Source organism: Pristiophorus japonicus, chromosome 30 (genome assembly GCF_044704955.1).
Source record: "Pristiophorus japonicus isolate sPriJap1 chromosome 30, sPriJap1.hap1, whole genome shotgun sequence".
Classification (NCBI taxonomy): domain Eukaryota; kingdom Metazoa; phylum Chordata; class Chondrichthyes; family Pristiophoridae; genus Pristiophorus; species Pristiophorus japonicus.
In genome coordinates, this window is record NC_092006.1 from 9423587 (window position 1) to 9439164 (window position 15578).

General features: G+C 58.4%; 1 protein-coding gene across 4 annotated transcripts in view; it reads left to right on the forward strand.

The window, feature by feature from the left end:
- Window positions 1-15225, forward strand: part of setdb1b (SET domain bifurcated histone lysine methyltransferase 1b) — a 75552-nt gene extending 60327 nt beyond the window's left edge. For all 4 annotated transcript variants that reach the window (XM_070868651.1, XM_070868653.1, XM_070868650.1 and 1 more), the window contains exons 18-22: window positions 1478-1613; window positions 3601-3793; window positions 6683-6888; window positions 12618-12706; window positions 14453-15225. In XM_070868651.1, the coding sequence (XP_070724752.1) occupies window positions 1478-1613; window positions 3601-3793; window positions 6683-6888; window positions 12618-12706; window positions 14453-14570 (742 nt within the window). In that variant the 3' untranslated portion in view covers window positions 14571-15225. The remainder of the gene's footprint in view (window positions 1-1477; window positions 1614-3600; window positions 3794-6682; window positions 6889-12617; window positions 12707-14452) is intronic.
- The last annotated feature ends 353 nt before the right edge of the window (window positions 15226-15578 follow it).

Here is a 15578-nt window from a genome sequence, read left to right on the forward strand (position 1 = left end):
CTGCAGCCAACACTGGCATCCCGTCAGGCCACGCTGCATTCGATCCCGCCAGGCTGGGGTGTGAGGCTGGGGTCTAACCTGCAGCACCGCCCAATCCCCAAAGGGCTAGTTCCAACGTATGGCTCTGCCTGAGAGGGGGGAGGGAGTGGGGGGGAGAGGGAGAGAGCGGGTTGGGGGGAGGGAGAGCGGGGGGGGGTGGGGAGGGAGGGAAAGAGGGGGTGGGAGGGGGAGGAGAGAGAGAGAGCAGGGGGAAGGGAGAGCGGGGGTGGGAGGGGAGAGAGAGAGAGAGCGGGGGAGGGGGCAGAGAGAGCGGGGGAGGGGCAGAGAGAGCGGGGGAGGGGGAGAGAGCGGGGGAGGGGGGAGAGAGAGCGGGGAAGGGGAGGGGGGAGAGAGAGCGGGGGTGGGAGGGGGGAGGAGAGAGAGAGCGGGGGGACGGGAGAGCGGGTGTGGGAGGGGGAGGAGAGAGAGAGAGAGCGGGGGTGGGAGGGGGAGGAGAGAGGGAGAGAGAGCGGAGGGGGGGAGGAGGGAGGGAGAGAGAGAGCGGAGGGCGGGGAGGAGAGAGAGAGAGCGGAGGGGGAGATGGAGGGGAGGAGAGAGAGAGAGAGCGGAGGGGGAGGAGAGAGAGAGAGAGCGGAGGATAGGAGAGCGGAGGGGGGGAGGAGAGAGAGAGAGAGCGGAGGGGGAGAGGAGAGAGAGAGAGAGAGAGAGAGAGCGCGCGCGGCGGGGGGAAGGAGAGAGAGAGCGCGGAGGCGGGGAGGAGAGAGAGAGCGGGGGGGAGGGGAGGGGAGGGGGGGTGGAGGAGAGAGAGAGCGGAGTGGGGAGGGAGGAGAGAGAGAGTGCGGGGGAGGGGGAGAGAGAGAGAGAGAGAGAGAGAGAGAGTGGTGGGGGGGGGGAAGAGAGAGAGTGCGTGGGGAGGGGGAGAGGAGAGAGAGAGCGGAGGGGAGGAGAGAGAGAGCGCGGAGGGGGGAGGAGAGAGAGAGAGAGAGAGCGCGGAGGGGGGAGGAGAGAGAGAGAGAGAGAGCGCGGAGGGGGGGAAGAGAGAGAGAGAGAGCGCGGAGGGGGGGAGGAGAGAGAGAGAGCGGAGGGGGGAGGAGAGAGAGAGAGAGAGAGAGCGCGGGGGATGGGGAGAGAGAGAGAGAGTGGTGGTGGGGGGGGGGGTGAAGAGAGAGCAAGGCTTCGTCCCTCCTGGTGCGAGCTGGATAGGAACTCTGAACCCACCGGTGGAACCTCTTCCCGCCTTCCCCCTGCCCCCCACTCCCAAGCCTCAGACAGAGCGGGGAAACCCCAGCCGTTTCCGGGACCGCTGTCCAGCTCTCCTCTGCGCGTGCGCGCGCGCGGGCGGGGTACCTGGCTCGGGAGTGGCGCTGCGCCGTTTTACCCCGGGGTGCGTGGGAGGAGCGCGTACACGGGCTGACAGCGGGCGGGCGCGCTGGGCTCGGGCGCGTCCTCTGATCCCTCGACCCTTTGTGTTCCTCAGGCCCTTCGACAACTCTTCCCGCAACTTTGGCTACAACCCACGGCCGGCGAGGAGCGAGGGGATTCGAAGGCCTGTCAGCAAAACCACGCTCCTTCAGGCGAGACGGAATTCTGCACCGGCGCCCGTGTCTAAAGACGTAAGTGCGCCCCGTAACGGGGGTGTCTTGTGAGGAAAGGGTTGAGCAGGTTGGGCCTCTACTCATTGCAGTTTCGAAGAATGAGAGGTGATCGTATTGAAGCGTATAAGATTCTGAGGGGGGCTGGACAGGGTGGATGCAGAGAGGATGTTTCCCCCCCGCGGGGGAATCTAGAACTAGGGGGCACATAGTTTCAGAATAAGGGGCCGCCCATTTAAGATGTGCCTGCGTTGCGATTTTCCCCCTCCAGACTACAAAGTATAAGCATCATGTATCGGGGCACGGTAGTGTAGAGGTTATGTTACTGGACAAGTAATCGTGAGAACGTACATTTAAATCTAATGCCGGTTGGTTGGGCATTTGAATTTTTAAAAACCTGCAAATAAAAGGCTGGTATCAGTTTTTTAAAGCCACCAGGGAGCTGTGGTTATGTTGTAACGGGTTCACTAATGTCTGTTAAGCAACAAAATCGCCGTCCTTACCCGGACTGGACCAGGACTGGAGAATTTTAGCGATGAGGAAAGATTGGATAGGCTGGGGTTGTTTTCTTTGGAACAGAGGAGGCTGAGGGGAGACCTGATTGAGGTGTATAAAATGATGAGGGGCCTGGATTGAGTGGATAGGACGGACCTGTTTCCCTTGGCAGAGGGGTCAACAACCAGGGGACAGAGATTGAAAGTAATTGGGGGGAGGTTTAGAGAGGATTTGAGGGGAAATGTCTTCACCCAGAGGGTGGTGGGAGTCTGGGGTGGAACTCGCGGCCTGAAAGGGTGGTAGAGGCAGAAACCCTCACCACATTTAAAAAGTACCTGGATGTAACGCTTGAAGTGCCGTAACCCACAGGGCTACGGACCGAGAGCGGGAAAGTGGGATTAGGCCGGGTGGCTCTTTGTCGGCCGGCGCAGGACACGATGGGCCGAATGGCCTCCTTCCGCGCTGTAAATTTCTACGACTCGACATGTGACTCCAGCCCCACGCCAAGGTGCTTGGCAAGCAACTCAGTCCTGTCAAACCATGCGGCGGTTTAGGAAGGGTGGCCAGCGCCTTCTCGGGAGGGGGCTGCTCAATAAACGCCGGCCTTGCCAGCGATGCCCACATCTCGACGATGAATAAGAATGAAAAGAACCCTCTCTCGTCTCTGCTCATCCCCTTCATACTTCGCAAGGAGAAAGATTGCAACGTGCTGCAGTACAGCGGGACCTGGGGGTACTTGTGCATGAAACACAAAAGGATAGTATGCAGGTACAGCAAGTGATCAGGAAGGCAAATGGAATCTTGGCCTTTATTGCAAAGGGGATGGAGTATAAAAGCAGGGAAGTCTTGCTACAGCTATACAGGGTATTGGTGAGGCCACACCTGGAGTACTGCGTGCAGTTTTGGTTGCCATATTTACGAAAGGATATACTTGCTTTGGAGGCTGTTCAGAGAAGGTTCACTCGGTTGATTCCGGAGATGAGGGGGTTGACTTATGAGGAAAGGTTGAGCAGGTTGGGCCTCTACTCATTGGAATTCAGAAGAATGAGAGGTGATCTTATTGAAACGTATAAGATTATGAGGGTGCTCGACAAGGTGGATGCAGAGAGGATGTTTCCACTGATGGAGGAGACTAGAACTAGGGGGCATGGTCTTAGAATAAGGGACCGCCCATTTAAAACTGAGATGAGGAGGAATTTCTTCTCAGAGGGTTGTAAATCTGTGGAATTCGCTGCCTCAGAGAGCTGTGGAAGCCGGGACATTGAATATATTTAAGACAGAGATAGACAGTTTGTTAACCGATAAGGGGATAAGGGGACGGGCGGGGAAATGGAGCCGAGTCCATGATCGGATCAGCCATGATCGTATTAAATGGCGGAGCAGGCTCGAGGGGCCGAATGGCCGACTCCTGCTCCTATTTCTTATGTTGCTGGACAGGGTGGGGGGGTGGGGGTTGCGACGGACTGGTCCAGCCGAGCTCCTACTCTCCTGTCCTAATGTCCCGTTTACACAGGACGTCATGACCCTCTCGAGCAGCTCCGACAGCGAGATGGACACCGGCACCCAGACCAGCGGGAGTCGCAAACCGGCCCAGGGCCAGGCCCCCGCAGCGGGCAACGACAGCGACGACGTTCAGACCATCTCCTCTGGCTCCGACGAGGCGTACAGCGGGGGCAAGAAAGACGAGACCGATCCAAAGAATGCAGGTAGGTCACCTCGCCCCTCAGCTCCCCACCCCCGCCCCAAAGGCGACTCAGTGCCAACTTGCATTTGTATAGCGCCTTTAACATAGTAAAAGGTCCCCAGGCGTTTCACAGGAGCGCAAATCAGACACCGTTTCCCCCCCCCGCCCCCATAAGGAAATATTAGGACAGGTGATCAAAAGCTTGGCGAAAACATAAGAGGTGAGTTTTAAGGAGCGTCTTAAAGGGGAAAGAGATGGAGAGGTTTAGGGAGGGAATTCCAGAGCTTAAGAGCCCCAGGCAGCACAAGGCACGGCCACGAATCAGAGAAATTTACAGCACAGAAGGAGGCCATTCGGCCCATCGTGTCCGTGCCGGCCGACCAAGAGCCACCCAGCCTAATCCCACTTTCCCGCTCTCGGTCCGTAGCCCTGTAGGTTACGGCACTTCAAGTGTACATCCAGGTACTTTTTAAATGTGGTGAGGGTTTCTGTCTCTACCACCCTTTCAGGCAGTGAGTTCCACCCCAGACCCCCACCACCCTCTGGGTGAAGATATTTGCCCTCAACTCCCCTCTAAACCTCCCCCCAATTACTTTAAATCTATGCCCCCTGGTTGTTGACCCCTCTGCCAAGGGAAATGGGTCCTTCCTTTCCACTCTATCTAGACCCCTCATAATGTTATGCACCTCAATAAGGTCTCCCCTCAGCCTCCTGTTCTAAAGAAAACCACCTCAATCTATCCAGTCCTTCCTCATCGCTAAAATTCTCCAGTCCTGGCAACATCCTGGTCAATCTTCTCTGCACCCTCTCCAGTGCAATCACATCTCTCCTGTAATGCGGTGACCAGAACTGCACGCAGTACTCCAGCTGTGGCCTAACCAGTGTTTTATACAGTTCAAGCATAACCCTCCCTGCTCTTGTATTGCATGCCGTCTTAACCACCTTATCCACCTGCCCTGCTACCTTCAGGGATCTGTGGACCTGCACTCCCAGGTCCTGTTGTGGAGTGGAACCATCGGGTGGGGTGGGGCCGGCGGGGTGCGGTTGGGGCGGCGGTGCTAGAGAGACCTCGGAGGGTTGGAGGAGGTTACAGACATAGGGGAGGGGTGTAGGGGCTGGAAGAGGTTAGTGATAGGGAAGGGTGCAGGGGCTGGAGGAGGTTAGTGATAGGGAAGGGTGCAGGGGCTGGAGGAGGTTACAGAGATGGGGAGGGTGTCGGGGCTGGAAGGGGTTACAGAGATAGGGAGGGTGTCGGGGCTGGAGGGGGTTACAGAGATGGGGAGGGGTGTCGGGACTGGAGGGGGTTACAGAGATAGGGAGGGTGTCGGGGCTGGAGCGGGTTACAGAGATAGGGAGGGGTGTCGGGACTGGAGTGGGTTACAGAGATGGGGAGGGTGTCGGGACTGGAGGGGGTTACAGAGATAGGGAGGGTGTCGGGGCTGGAGGGGGTTACAGAGATAGGGAGGGTGTAGAGGCTGGAGGGGGTTACAGAGATGGGGCGGGTGTCAGGGCTGGAGGGGGTTACAGAGATGGGGAGGGGTGTCGGGACTGGAGGGGGTTACAGAGATAGGGAGGGTGTCGGGGCTGGAGCGGGTTACAGAGATAGGGAGGGGTGTCGGGACTGGAGTGGGTTACAGAGATGGGGAGGGTGTCGGGGCTGGAGGGGGTTACAGAGATGGGGAGGGTGTCGGGACTGGAGGAGGTTACAGAGATCGGGATGGGTGTCGGGACTGGAGTGGGTTACAGAGATAGGGAGGGTGTCGGGGCTGGAGGGGGTTACAGAGATAGGGAGGGTGTAGGGTCTGGAGGGGGTTACAGAGATAGGGAGGGTGTAGAGGCTGGAGGGGGTTACAGAGATGGGGAGGGTGTAGGGACTGGAGGAGGTTACAGAGATGGGGAGGCTGTCGGGGGTTACAGAGATGGGGAGGGTGTCGGGGCTGGAGGGGGTTACAGAGATGGGGAGGGTGTCGGGGCTGGAGGAGGTTACAGAGATATAGAGGGGTGGAGGGGCTGGAGGGGGTTACAGAGATAGGGAGGGTGTAGGGACTGGAGGGGGTTACAGAGATGGGGAGGGTGTCGGGGCTGGAGGGGGTTACAGAGATGGGGAGGGTGTAGGGACTGGAGGGGGTTACAGAGATGGGGAGGGTGTCGGGACTGGAGGGGGTTACAGAGATGGGGAGGGTGTAGGGACTGGAGGGGGTTACAGAGATGGGGAGGGTGTAGGGACTGGAGGGGGTTACAGAGATAGGGAGGGTGTCGGGGTTACAGAGATGGGGAGGGTGTCGGGGCTGGAGGGGGTTACAGAGATAGGGAGGGTGTCGGGGCTGGAGGGGGTTACAGAGATGGGGAGGGTGTCGGGGCTGGAGGGGGTTACAGAGATAGGGAGGGGTGTAGGGGCTGGAGGGGGTTACAGAGATAGGGAGGGGTGTAGGGGCTGGAGGGGGTTACAGAGATAGGGAGGGGTGTCGGGGCTGGAGGGGGTTACAGAGATAGGGAGGGTGTCGGGGCTGGAGGGGGTTACAGAGATGGGGAGGGTGTCGGGGCTGGAGGGGGTTACAGAGATAGGGAGGGTGTCGGGGCTGGAGGGGGTTACAGAGATGGGGAGGGTGTCGGGACTGGAGGGGGTTACAGAGATGGGGAGGGCGTGAGATCGTGCAAGGACTGGGGTCGATGCAGATTTTAAATTGGAGGTGTTGCTGGACCAGGAGACGATGTTGGTCGGCGATGGGGCGAGTTAGGATACGGCGCAGCAGAGTGAAAGAGCAAGGTGACTTTACTTCTGCCACCTGTAGTTCCCGGCAGTCTCGAAGCAGTCGCTCGCACCGCCCCGGACGGCTAAACGCCCAGAGCAGGCAGGCGCGCTCGACCTTTTGCCGGTGCCCCCGAGTAACTGTCGTTTCGGTGCTTGCAGATTGCCCCAACAAAAGGCAGGTGGCAGTGAAATCGACCCGGGGCTTTGCGGTGAAGTCGACCCACGGGATCGCGGTGAAGGCCAGCAACATGGAGAAAGGCGAAGGCGCCAGCAGCCGCAAGAGCACCCGGCAATTTTACGACGGCGAGGAGTCGTGCTACATCATTGACGCAAAGCTAGAGGGGAACCTGGGGCGCTACCTCAACGTAAGTGTACCCGGCGGCAAAGGGGCGCGGCACGGGGGGAGATAGGGCCAGGCCTCTGGCCTTTTTGATATGTTCCTGGAATGTGTGCATCGCTGGCAAGGCCGGCATTTATTGCCCATCCCCTAATTGCCCCTTGAGGAGGTGGTGGTGAGCCGCCTTCTTGAACCGCTGCAGTCCGTGTGGTGAAGGTGCTCCCACAGTGCTGTTAGGGAGGGAGTTCCAGGATTGTGACCCAGCCACGATGAAGGAACGGCCGATATATTTCCAAGTCGGGATGGTGTGTGACTGGGAGGGGAACGTGGAGGTGGTGGTGTTCCCATGCACCTGCTGCCCTCGTCCTTCTAGGCGTTAGAGGTCGCGGGTTTGGGAGGTGCTGCCGAAGAAGCCTTGGCGAGTTGCCGCAGTGCATCTTGTAGACGGTGCTCACTGCAGCCACGGTGCGCCGGTGGTGGAGGGAGTGAGTGTTGAAGGTGGTGGGTAGCGTGCCGATCGAGCGGGACTGCTTTGTCCTGGATGGTGTCGAGCTTCTCGAGTGTTGTTGGAGCTGCAACTCACCCAGGCAAGTGGGGAGTGTTCCATCACACTCCTGACTTGTGCCTTGTAGATGGTGGGAGAGGCTTTGGGGAGTCAGGAGGTGAGACACTCGTCGCAGAATACCCAGCCTCTGACCCGCTCTTGTGGCCGCAGTATTTATGTGGCTGGTCCAGTGAAGTTTCTGGTCGATGGTGACCCCCGGGATGTTGATGGTGGGGGATTCGGCGACCTGTGAGAGCTTGGCTATGGCAGTGGGGTGCGGGGGTGGAGGTAATACTGGACCAGGTGTAAATGTATTTGCTTCATGGGTTCTTTGCTTAAGAATTCATAGCAACACATTGCTATTAAGAACTAGTTTGTTTATTAACAAAGGTTTAACAATCACACGACACATTACCAGTTCATCCACCAGGCTCACAACTGCATACCTCATCGTGGATAAGAACATAAGAAATAGGAGCAGGAGTCGGCCATTCGGCCCCTTGAGCCTGCTCCGCCACTTAATAAGATCCTGGCTGATCCGATCATGGACTCAGCTCCACTTCCCTGCCCGCCCCCTTATTCCCTTATCTTTTCAGAAACTCTCTATTTCTGTCTTAAATTTGTTCAATGTCCCGGCTTCCACAGCTCTCTGAGGCAGCGAATTGCACAGATTTACAACCCTCTGAGAGAAGAAATTCCTCCTCATCTCAGTTTTAAATGGGCGGCTCTTTATTCTAAGATCATGCCCCCTAGTTCTAGTCTCCCCCATCAGTGGAAACATCCTCTCTGCATCCACCTTGTCAAGCCCCCTCATAATCTTACACGTTTCGAGAAGATCACCTCTCATTCTTCTGAATTCCAATGAGTAGAGGCCCAACCTACTCAACCTTTCCTCATAAGACAACCCCCTCATCCCCGGAATCAACCGAGTGAACCTTCTCTGAACTGCCTCCAAAGCAAGTATATCCTTTTGTAAATATGGAAACCAAAACTGCACGCAGTACTCCAGGTGTGGCCTCACCAATACCCTGTACAGCTGTAGCAGGACTTCCCTGCTTTTATACTCCATCCCCTTTGCAATAAAGGCCAAGATACCATTGGCCTTCCTGATCACTTGCTGTACCTGCATACTATCCTTTTGTGTTTCATGCACAAGTACCCCCAGGTCCCGCTGTACTGTGGCACTTTGCAATCTTTCTCCATTTAAATAATAACTTGCTCTTTGATTTTTTTTCTGCCAAAGTGCATGACCTTTGACCTAGACCCAACTGGCTGGTGGTTTTATTGAGTCTTGTGAACTGCATGTGACTGGCTAAGCCATTCACAACGCCACAGCTCCACAACCCTGTGGGCATGCTCACAGCTGCATACCTTACGCCAGGGGTCATGAGGTCCAATGCCACCCACGCCAACTGCGAAGTTGAATTCGGCACGTTTGGTCATTTGTGGGCCGGTGCTGGAATATATGGTGTGAAGGTCACGGAGAGGGTGCAGCAGAGATTCACCGAGATAACAGGGTAGATGCAGAGAAAGTGTTTCCCCTCGTGGGGGAATCTAGAACTAGAGGTCATAGTTTCAGAATAAGGGGTGACCCATTTAAAACCGAGATGAGGAAGAATTTCTTCTCTGAGGGTTGTAAATCTGTGGAATTCTCTGCCCCAGAGAGCTGTGGAAGCTGGGACATTGAATAAATTTAAGGCGGAGATAGACAGATTTTTGAACGATAAGGGAGTGAAGGGTTATGGGGAGTGGGCGGGGAAGTGGAGCTGAGTCCATGATCGGATCAGCCATGATCTTATTGAATGGCGGAGCAGGCTCGAGGGGTCGAATGGCCGACTCCTGCTCCTCTTATATTCTTATGATCTCAGGGTTGAGAAGCTTTAGAACAAGGAGAGATTACTTGAGAAAAGTGGGATGGTTAAGAGGAGATCTAATGGTAGCTGAGGGTGGTCATAAACCGGGACAATTGATTTCCACTGGTTGGTGTCTCTGTAACGAGAGTGAATACATTTAAGATCGCGAGCAACTGAATGGAGAGGACAGGTGGCCATTTTTAATACACAAGGGGTTGTTGGGGTGTGGAATGTCCGATCAGAAACATTGAGGGAAGCAGTATGTATAATCGCTCCTAAAAGGGAGGTGGGTAAGTATTTGAAATAGAACCATTCATTGGACTGATTCCTGGGATGAGAGGGTTGTCCTGTGTGGAGAGATTGAGTAGATCGGGCCTTTACTCTCTGGAGTTTTGAAGAATGAGAGGCGATCTCATTGAAATGTATAAGATTCTGAGGGGGCTCGACAGGGTAGATGCAGGAAGGATGTTTCCCCCGGGCTGGGGAGTCTAGAACCAGGGGTCACACAGTCTTAGGATAAGGGGTCGGCCATTTAGGACTGAGATGAGGAGGAATTTCTTCTCTGAGGGTGGTGAATCTTTGGGATTCTCTGCCCCAGAGGGCTGTGGAGGCTCAGTCGTTGAGTATATTCAAGGCTGAGATCGGTAGATTTTTGGACTCTCGGGGAATCGAGGGATCGGGCGGGAAAGTGGAGTTGAGGTCGAAGATCAGCCGCGATCTTATTGAATGGCGGAGCAGGCTTGAGGGGCCGAATGGCCAACTCCTGCTCCTAATTCTTATGTTCTTATGTACAAGGCCCATGGGGAATGGGACTGAGAGATAGTACGGGGGGTGATGGGCCCATGGGGAATGGAGACCGAGAGAGAGCACGGGGGGTGATGGGCCCATGGGGAATGGGGTCCGAGAGAGAGAGCACACGGGGGGTGATGGGCCAATTGGGGAACGGGGACTGAAAAAGAGAGCACGGGGGGTGATGGGCCCATGGGGAATGGGACTGAGAGAGAGAGCACGGGGGGGAGATGGGCCCATGGGGATTGGGACTGAGAGAGAGCACGGGGGGGAGATGGGCCGATTGGGGAACGGGGACTGAGAGAGAGAGAGAGCACGGGGCGTGATGGGCCCATGGGGAACGGGGACTGAGAGAGAGAGCACGGGGGTGATGGGCCCATGGGGACTGAGAGAGAGAGCACGGGGGGTGATGGGCCCATGGGGAATGGGACAGAGAGAGAGAGCATGGGGCGTGATGGGCCGATTGGGGAACGGGGACTGAGAGAGAGCACGGGGGGAGATGGGCCCATGGGGAATGGGACTGAGAGAGAGAGAGCACGATGGGAGATGGGCCCATGGGGAATGGGACTGAGAGAGAGAGAGCACGGGGGGTGATGGGCCCATGGGAATGGGACTGAGAGAGATAGCACGGGGGGAGATGGGCCCGTGGGGAATGGGACTGAGAGAGATAGCACGGGGGGAGATGGGCCCGTGGGGAATGGGACTGAGAGAGAGAGCACGGGGGGTGATGGGCCCGTGGGGAAAGGGACTGAGAGAGAGAGCACGGGGGGTGATGGGCCCATGGGGAATGGGGACTGAGAGAGAGAGAGAGAGAGCACGGGGGATGATGGACCGATTGGGGAATGGGACTGAGAGAGAGCACGGGGGGAGATGGGCCCGTGGGGAATGGGACTGAGAGAGAGAGCACCGGGGGTGATGGGCCCATGGGGAATGGGACTGAGAGAGATAGCACGGGGGGTGATGGGCCCATGGGGAATGGGACAGAGAGAGAGCACGGGGGGTGATGGGCCCATGGGGAATGGGGACTGAGAGAGAGAGCACGGGGAGTGATGGGCCCATGGGGAATGGGGACTGAGAGAGATAGCATGGGGGTGATGGGCCCATGGGGAATGGGGACTGAGAGAGAGCACGGGGAGTGATGGGCCCATGGGGAATGGGGACTGAGAGAGAGCACGGGGAGTGATGGGCCCATGGGGAATGGGGACTGAGAGATAGCACGGGGGGAGATGGGCCCATGGGGAATGGGACTGAGAGAGATAGCACGGGGGTGATGGGCCCATGGGGAATGGGGACTGAGAGATAGCACGGGGGGTGATGGACCGATTGGGGAATGGGACTGAGAGAGAGCACGGGGGGAGATGGGCCCGTGGGGAATGGGACTGAGAGAGAGAGCACCGGGGGTGATGGGCCCATGGGGAATGGGACTGAGAGAGATAGCACGGGGGGGTGATGGGCCCATGGGGAATGGGACTGAGAGAGATAGCACGGGGGGAGATGGGCCCGTGGGGAATGGGGACTGAGAGAGAGAGCACGGGGGGTGATGGGCCCGTGGGGAATGGGACTGAGAGAGAGAGCACAGGGGGTGATGGGCCCATGGGAATGGGACTGAGAGAGAGAGCACGGGGGGTGATGGACCGATTGGGGAATGGGACTGAGAGAGAGCACGGGGGGAGATGGGCCCGTGGGGAATGGGACTGAGAGAGAGCGCACCGGGGGTGATGGGCCCATGGGGAATGGGACTGAGAGAGAGAGCACGGGGGGTGATGGGCCCATGGGGAATGGGGACTGAGAGAGAGAGCACGGGGAGTGATGGGCCCATGGGGAATGGGGACTGAGAGAGATAGCACCGGGGGGTGATGGGCCCATGGGGAATGGGGATTGAGAGAGAGAGAGCACGGGGGGTGATGGGCCCATGGGGAATGGGGACTGAGAGAGAGCACGGGGAGTGATGGGCCCATGGGGAATGGGGACTGAGAGATAGCACGGGGGGAGATGGGCCCATGGGGAATGGGACTGAGAGAGAGAGAGAGAGAGCACGGGGGATGATGGACCGATTGGGGAATGGGACTGAGAGAGAGCACGGGGGGAGATGGGCCCGTGGGGAATGGGACTGAGAGAGATAGCACGGGGGTGATGGGCCCATGGGGAATGGGACTGAGAGATAGCACGGGGGGAGATGGGCCCATGGGGAATGGGGACTGAGAGAGAGCACGGGGGAGATGGGCCCATGGGGAATGGGGACTGAGAGAGAGCACGGGGGAGATGGGCCCATGGGGAATGGGGACTGAGAGAGAGCACGGGGGTGATGGGCCCATGGGGAATGGGGACTGAGAGAGAGCACGGGGGTGATGGGCCCATGGGGAATGGGGACTGAGAGAGAGCACGGGGGTGATGGGCCCATGGGGAATGGGGACTGAGAGAGAGCACGGGGGTGATGGGCCCATGGGGAATGGGGACTGAGAGAGAGCACGGGGTGGTGATGGGCCAAACGGCTGCCTCCTGCGTGGTAACGTCCTGCTTGTATTGCGTGTGAAGCTGATGTAACCGCCAAGTGCTTCTTTCTCCTTACAGCACAGCTGCAGCCCCAACCTCTTTGTGCAGAATGTTTTCGTGGATACACACGACCTCCGCTTCCCATGGGTAGCATTCTTCGCAAGCAAGTAAGTACCCGTGTGCCGAGATCTCTTCTCTCGCCCGCCCGTGCTCCCGGTCCCAGGGCAGGTCACCCCAGGCGGTGCGCGTCGCCCAAAAAACTAGGGTTTGTCGAGGAGCAAAGAGCTTTGGTGTCCCACGCACGCAAATCATTAAACGTCAGCAGACACGTACTAAAAAGCAAGGCTGATGGAGCGAGGGGGCTGGAATCCAGAGGAGGAAGGGATGTCTCAGTTGTACAGAGCTCTGGTCAGATCCCGTGGGGAGTAACTGCGACCAGTTCTGGGGCCCCACCCCTCAGGGAGGATATATTGGCCTCGGAGGGGGGAGCGGGGCAGATTCCCCAGAATGATCCCCGGGGGGCTGAAAGGGTTAAATCCCGAGGGCAGGCCGCACAGACCGGGCTTGTGTTCCCTCGAGTGTCGAAGATTGAGGGGCGATCTGAGCGAGGTGTTTTACGATTAGAAATGGATTTTGAAAGGGTAGGTACAGAGAAACTACTTCCTTTGGTGGGGGTAGCTGATCTTAAAATTAGAGGCAGAGGGTGATGGCAGGAAGCATTTCTTCACACAAAGGGCCGTGGGAGTCTGGAACTCCCTCCCCCACAGAGGCTGCACATGCTGGAGGCCAGTTGGCGCTTTCGTGACGGGGCTGGATAGATTGTTGTTGGGTAAGGGGATCAAGGGGGGTCGATGGAGTTAAGATACAGATCAGACGTAATGTGATTGAATGGCGGGTCAAGCTCGAGGGGCTGAATGGTCCAATGTTACTGTGTTGGCAAGTAAGTTTGTCTCAGCACGTTGTTTTTCCCGTTAGTATGTACCTCTCGGCTGGGTAAATCTAGGGAAGTGTGGGGGTGTGTGTGGGGGGGTGTGTGTGTGGGAGTGGAGGAAGTGTGTGTGGGGGGTGTGCGTGTGGGAGTGGGGGGTGTAGGAGTGGGGGGTGTGTGTGTATGGGGGAGTGGGGGAAGTGTGTGTGGGGGGTGTGTGCGAGTGGGGGGTGTGTGGGAGTGGGGGGGTGTGGGATGGGGGGGTGTGTGTGGGAATGGGGGAAGTGTGTGTGTGTGTGGGGGAGTGGGGGAAGTGCGTGTGGGGGGGTGTGTGGGAGTGGGGGGGGTGTGTGGGAGTGGGGGGGTGTGGGATTGGGGGGTGTGTGTGGGAATGGGGGAAGTGTGTGTGTGGGGGAGTGGGGGAAGTGCGTGTGGGGGGGTGTGTGGGAGTGGGGGGGTGTGTGGGAGTGGGGGGGTGTGGGAATGGGGGAAGTGTGTGTGTGGGAGTGGGGTGTGTGCGAGTGGGGTGGGGTGTGTGCGAGTGGGGGGTGTGCGTGTGCGAGTGGGGGGTGTGCGTGTGGGGGGCGGGAGTGGGGGTGTGTGTGGGATGGGGTGGGGGGGTGGGGGTGGGGGTGTGTGTGGGGTGGGAGTGGGGGTGTGTGTGGGATGGGGTGGGGGGGTGGGAGTGGGGGTGTGTGTGGGGTGGGAGTGGGGGTGTGTGTGGGATGGGGTGGGGGGGTGGGAGTGGGGGGTATGCGTGTGTGGGAGTGGGGTGTGCGTGTGGGGGGGATGTGTGGGATGGGGTGTGGGAGTGGGGGGTGCGTGTGTGGAGTGGGGGGGATGTGTGTGTGTGTGTGTGTGCGTGTGTGGAGTGGGGGGGTGTGGGATGGGGTGTGTGTTTGTGAGTGTGTGCGTACCCACAAGACCCGAGGAGCGGTGTGAACGTTCGTGTGTCTCACTTGCTTCCCCCTTTGTACTTCGCCAGGAGAATCCGTGCTGGGACCGAGCTGACCTGGGACTACAACTATGAAGTAGGGAGCGTGGAGGGCAAACAGTTACTGTGCTGCTGCGGTTCCACGGAATGTAGGGGGCGACTGCTCTAGACACCCCCCCCTCCCCCCTCCCCCCCACCGCCATGGACCTCCGATCTCTCCCAGCAATCGTGAAGCCCCCCACCCACCTGCCATCGCCCACTGCTCGACTCACAAACGAACCGCTCCCCACCCTCGTCCGCCATTTCAAGCTCGGGTGGGGGTGAACGGGAGGCTGCTGTGAGTGTGAGAGTGTGAGAGTGTGAGAGTGTGAGAGTGTGAGAGTGTGAGAGTGTGAGAGTGTGAGAGTGTGAGAGTGTGAGAGTGTGAGAGTGTGAGAGTGTGAGAGGAAGGCCCGGGGAGCAGTCGTGTGGACTCTTGGCACGCACATCCACGTGAGCCGGGAGCGAGGGCTGGAACTCATCGGCTGGTGGGCTCTGGAGCGGAATTCCCCCGCCGCAACAACGCGAGTCGGATTTGAAGCCCGAACACACACACACACACACGACGCCGCCTCAAAATGATCTCGAAGCTGCCGCCAATCGATCGTCCAGCTCGTGCCGCGGGTCCTGGAGGGAGCGAGCGAGGCGTTGAGCGCGCGGGGCGGTGTACGAGTGTACAGAAGCACCCGATCTGCACGCGTGGAATATTACCTCCGTTCTGTTTCTCCACCCTTCCCTCAGGCTCCCCACTCGCCCCCACCCCCCCCCCCCCCCCCAATGAAAAACACTACACTATAATGAATAGCCAGCGAGAGTCGGCCGAGCGCTAAGTGTTTGCCTTGCCGTGAGGTTTGGTTGGCTTCAGCACCCTGTTGCGCTCGGGCTTCTCTGGGCTATAAGTCTCTTTGGGGGCGGTGGGGGGGAAGGAGGGAGGGGTGGCGGAGAGAGAGAGAGAGAGCAGGCGAATCTGACCCTCGCCTACCCACCCAGACCGAGCTGGTTGATTGTGGGCTTGCCGGCATTGTTGTCCGTACGCCCCAGTGTCGGAGCAGCTATAAGCAGTCACCCCATTCCCGTTTTTTCCCCCTCCACCGCGATCGCCGGGACGCTAAATGCACCCGCGAGCTGCATTCATCAC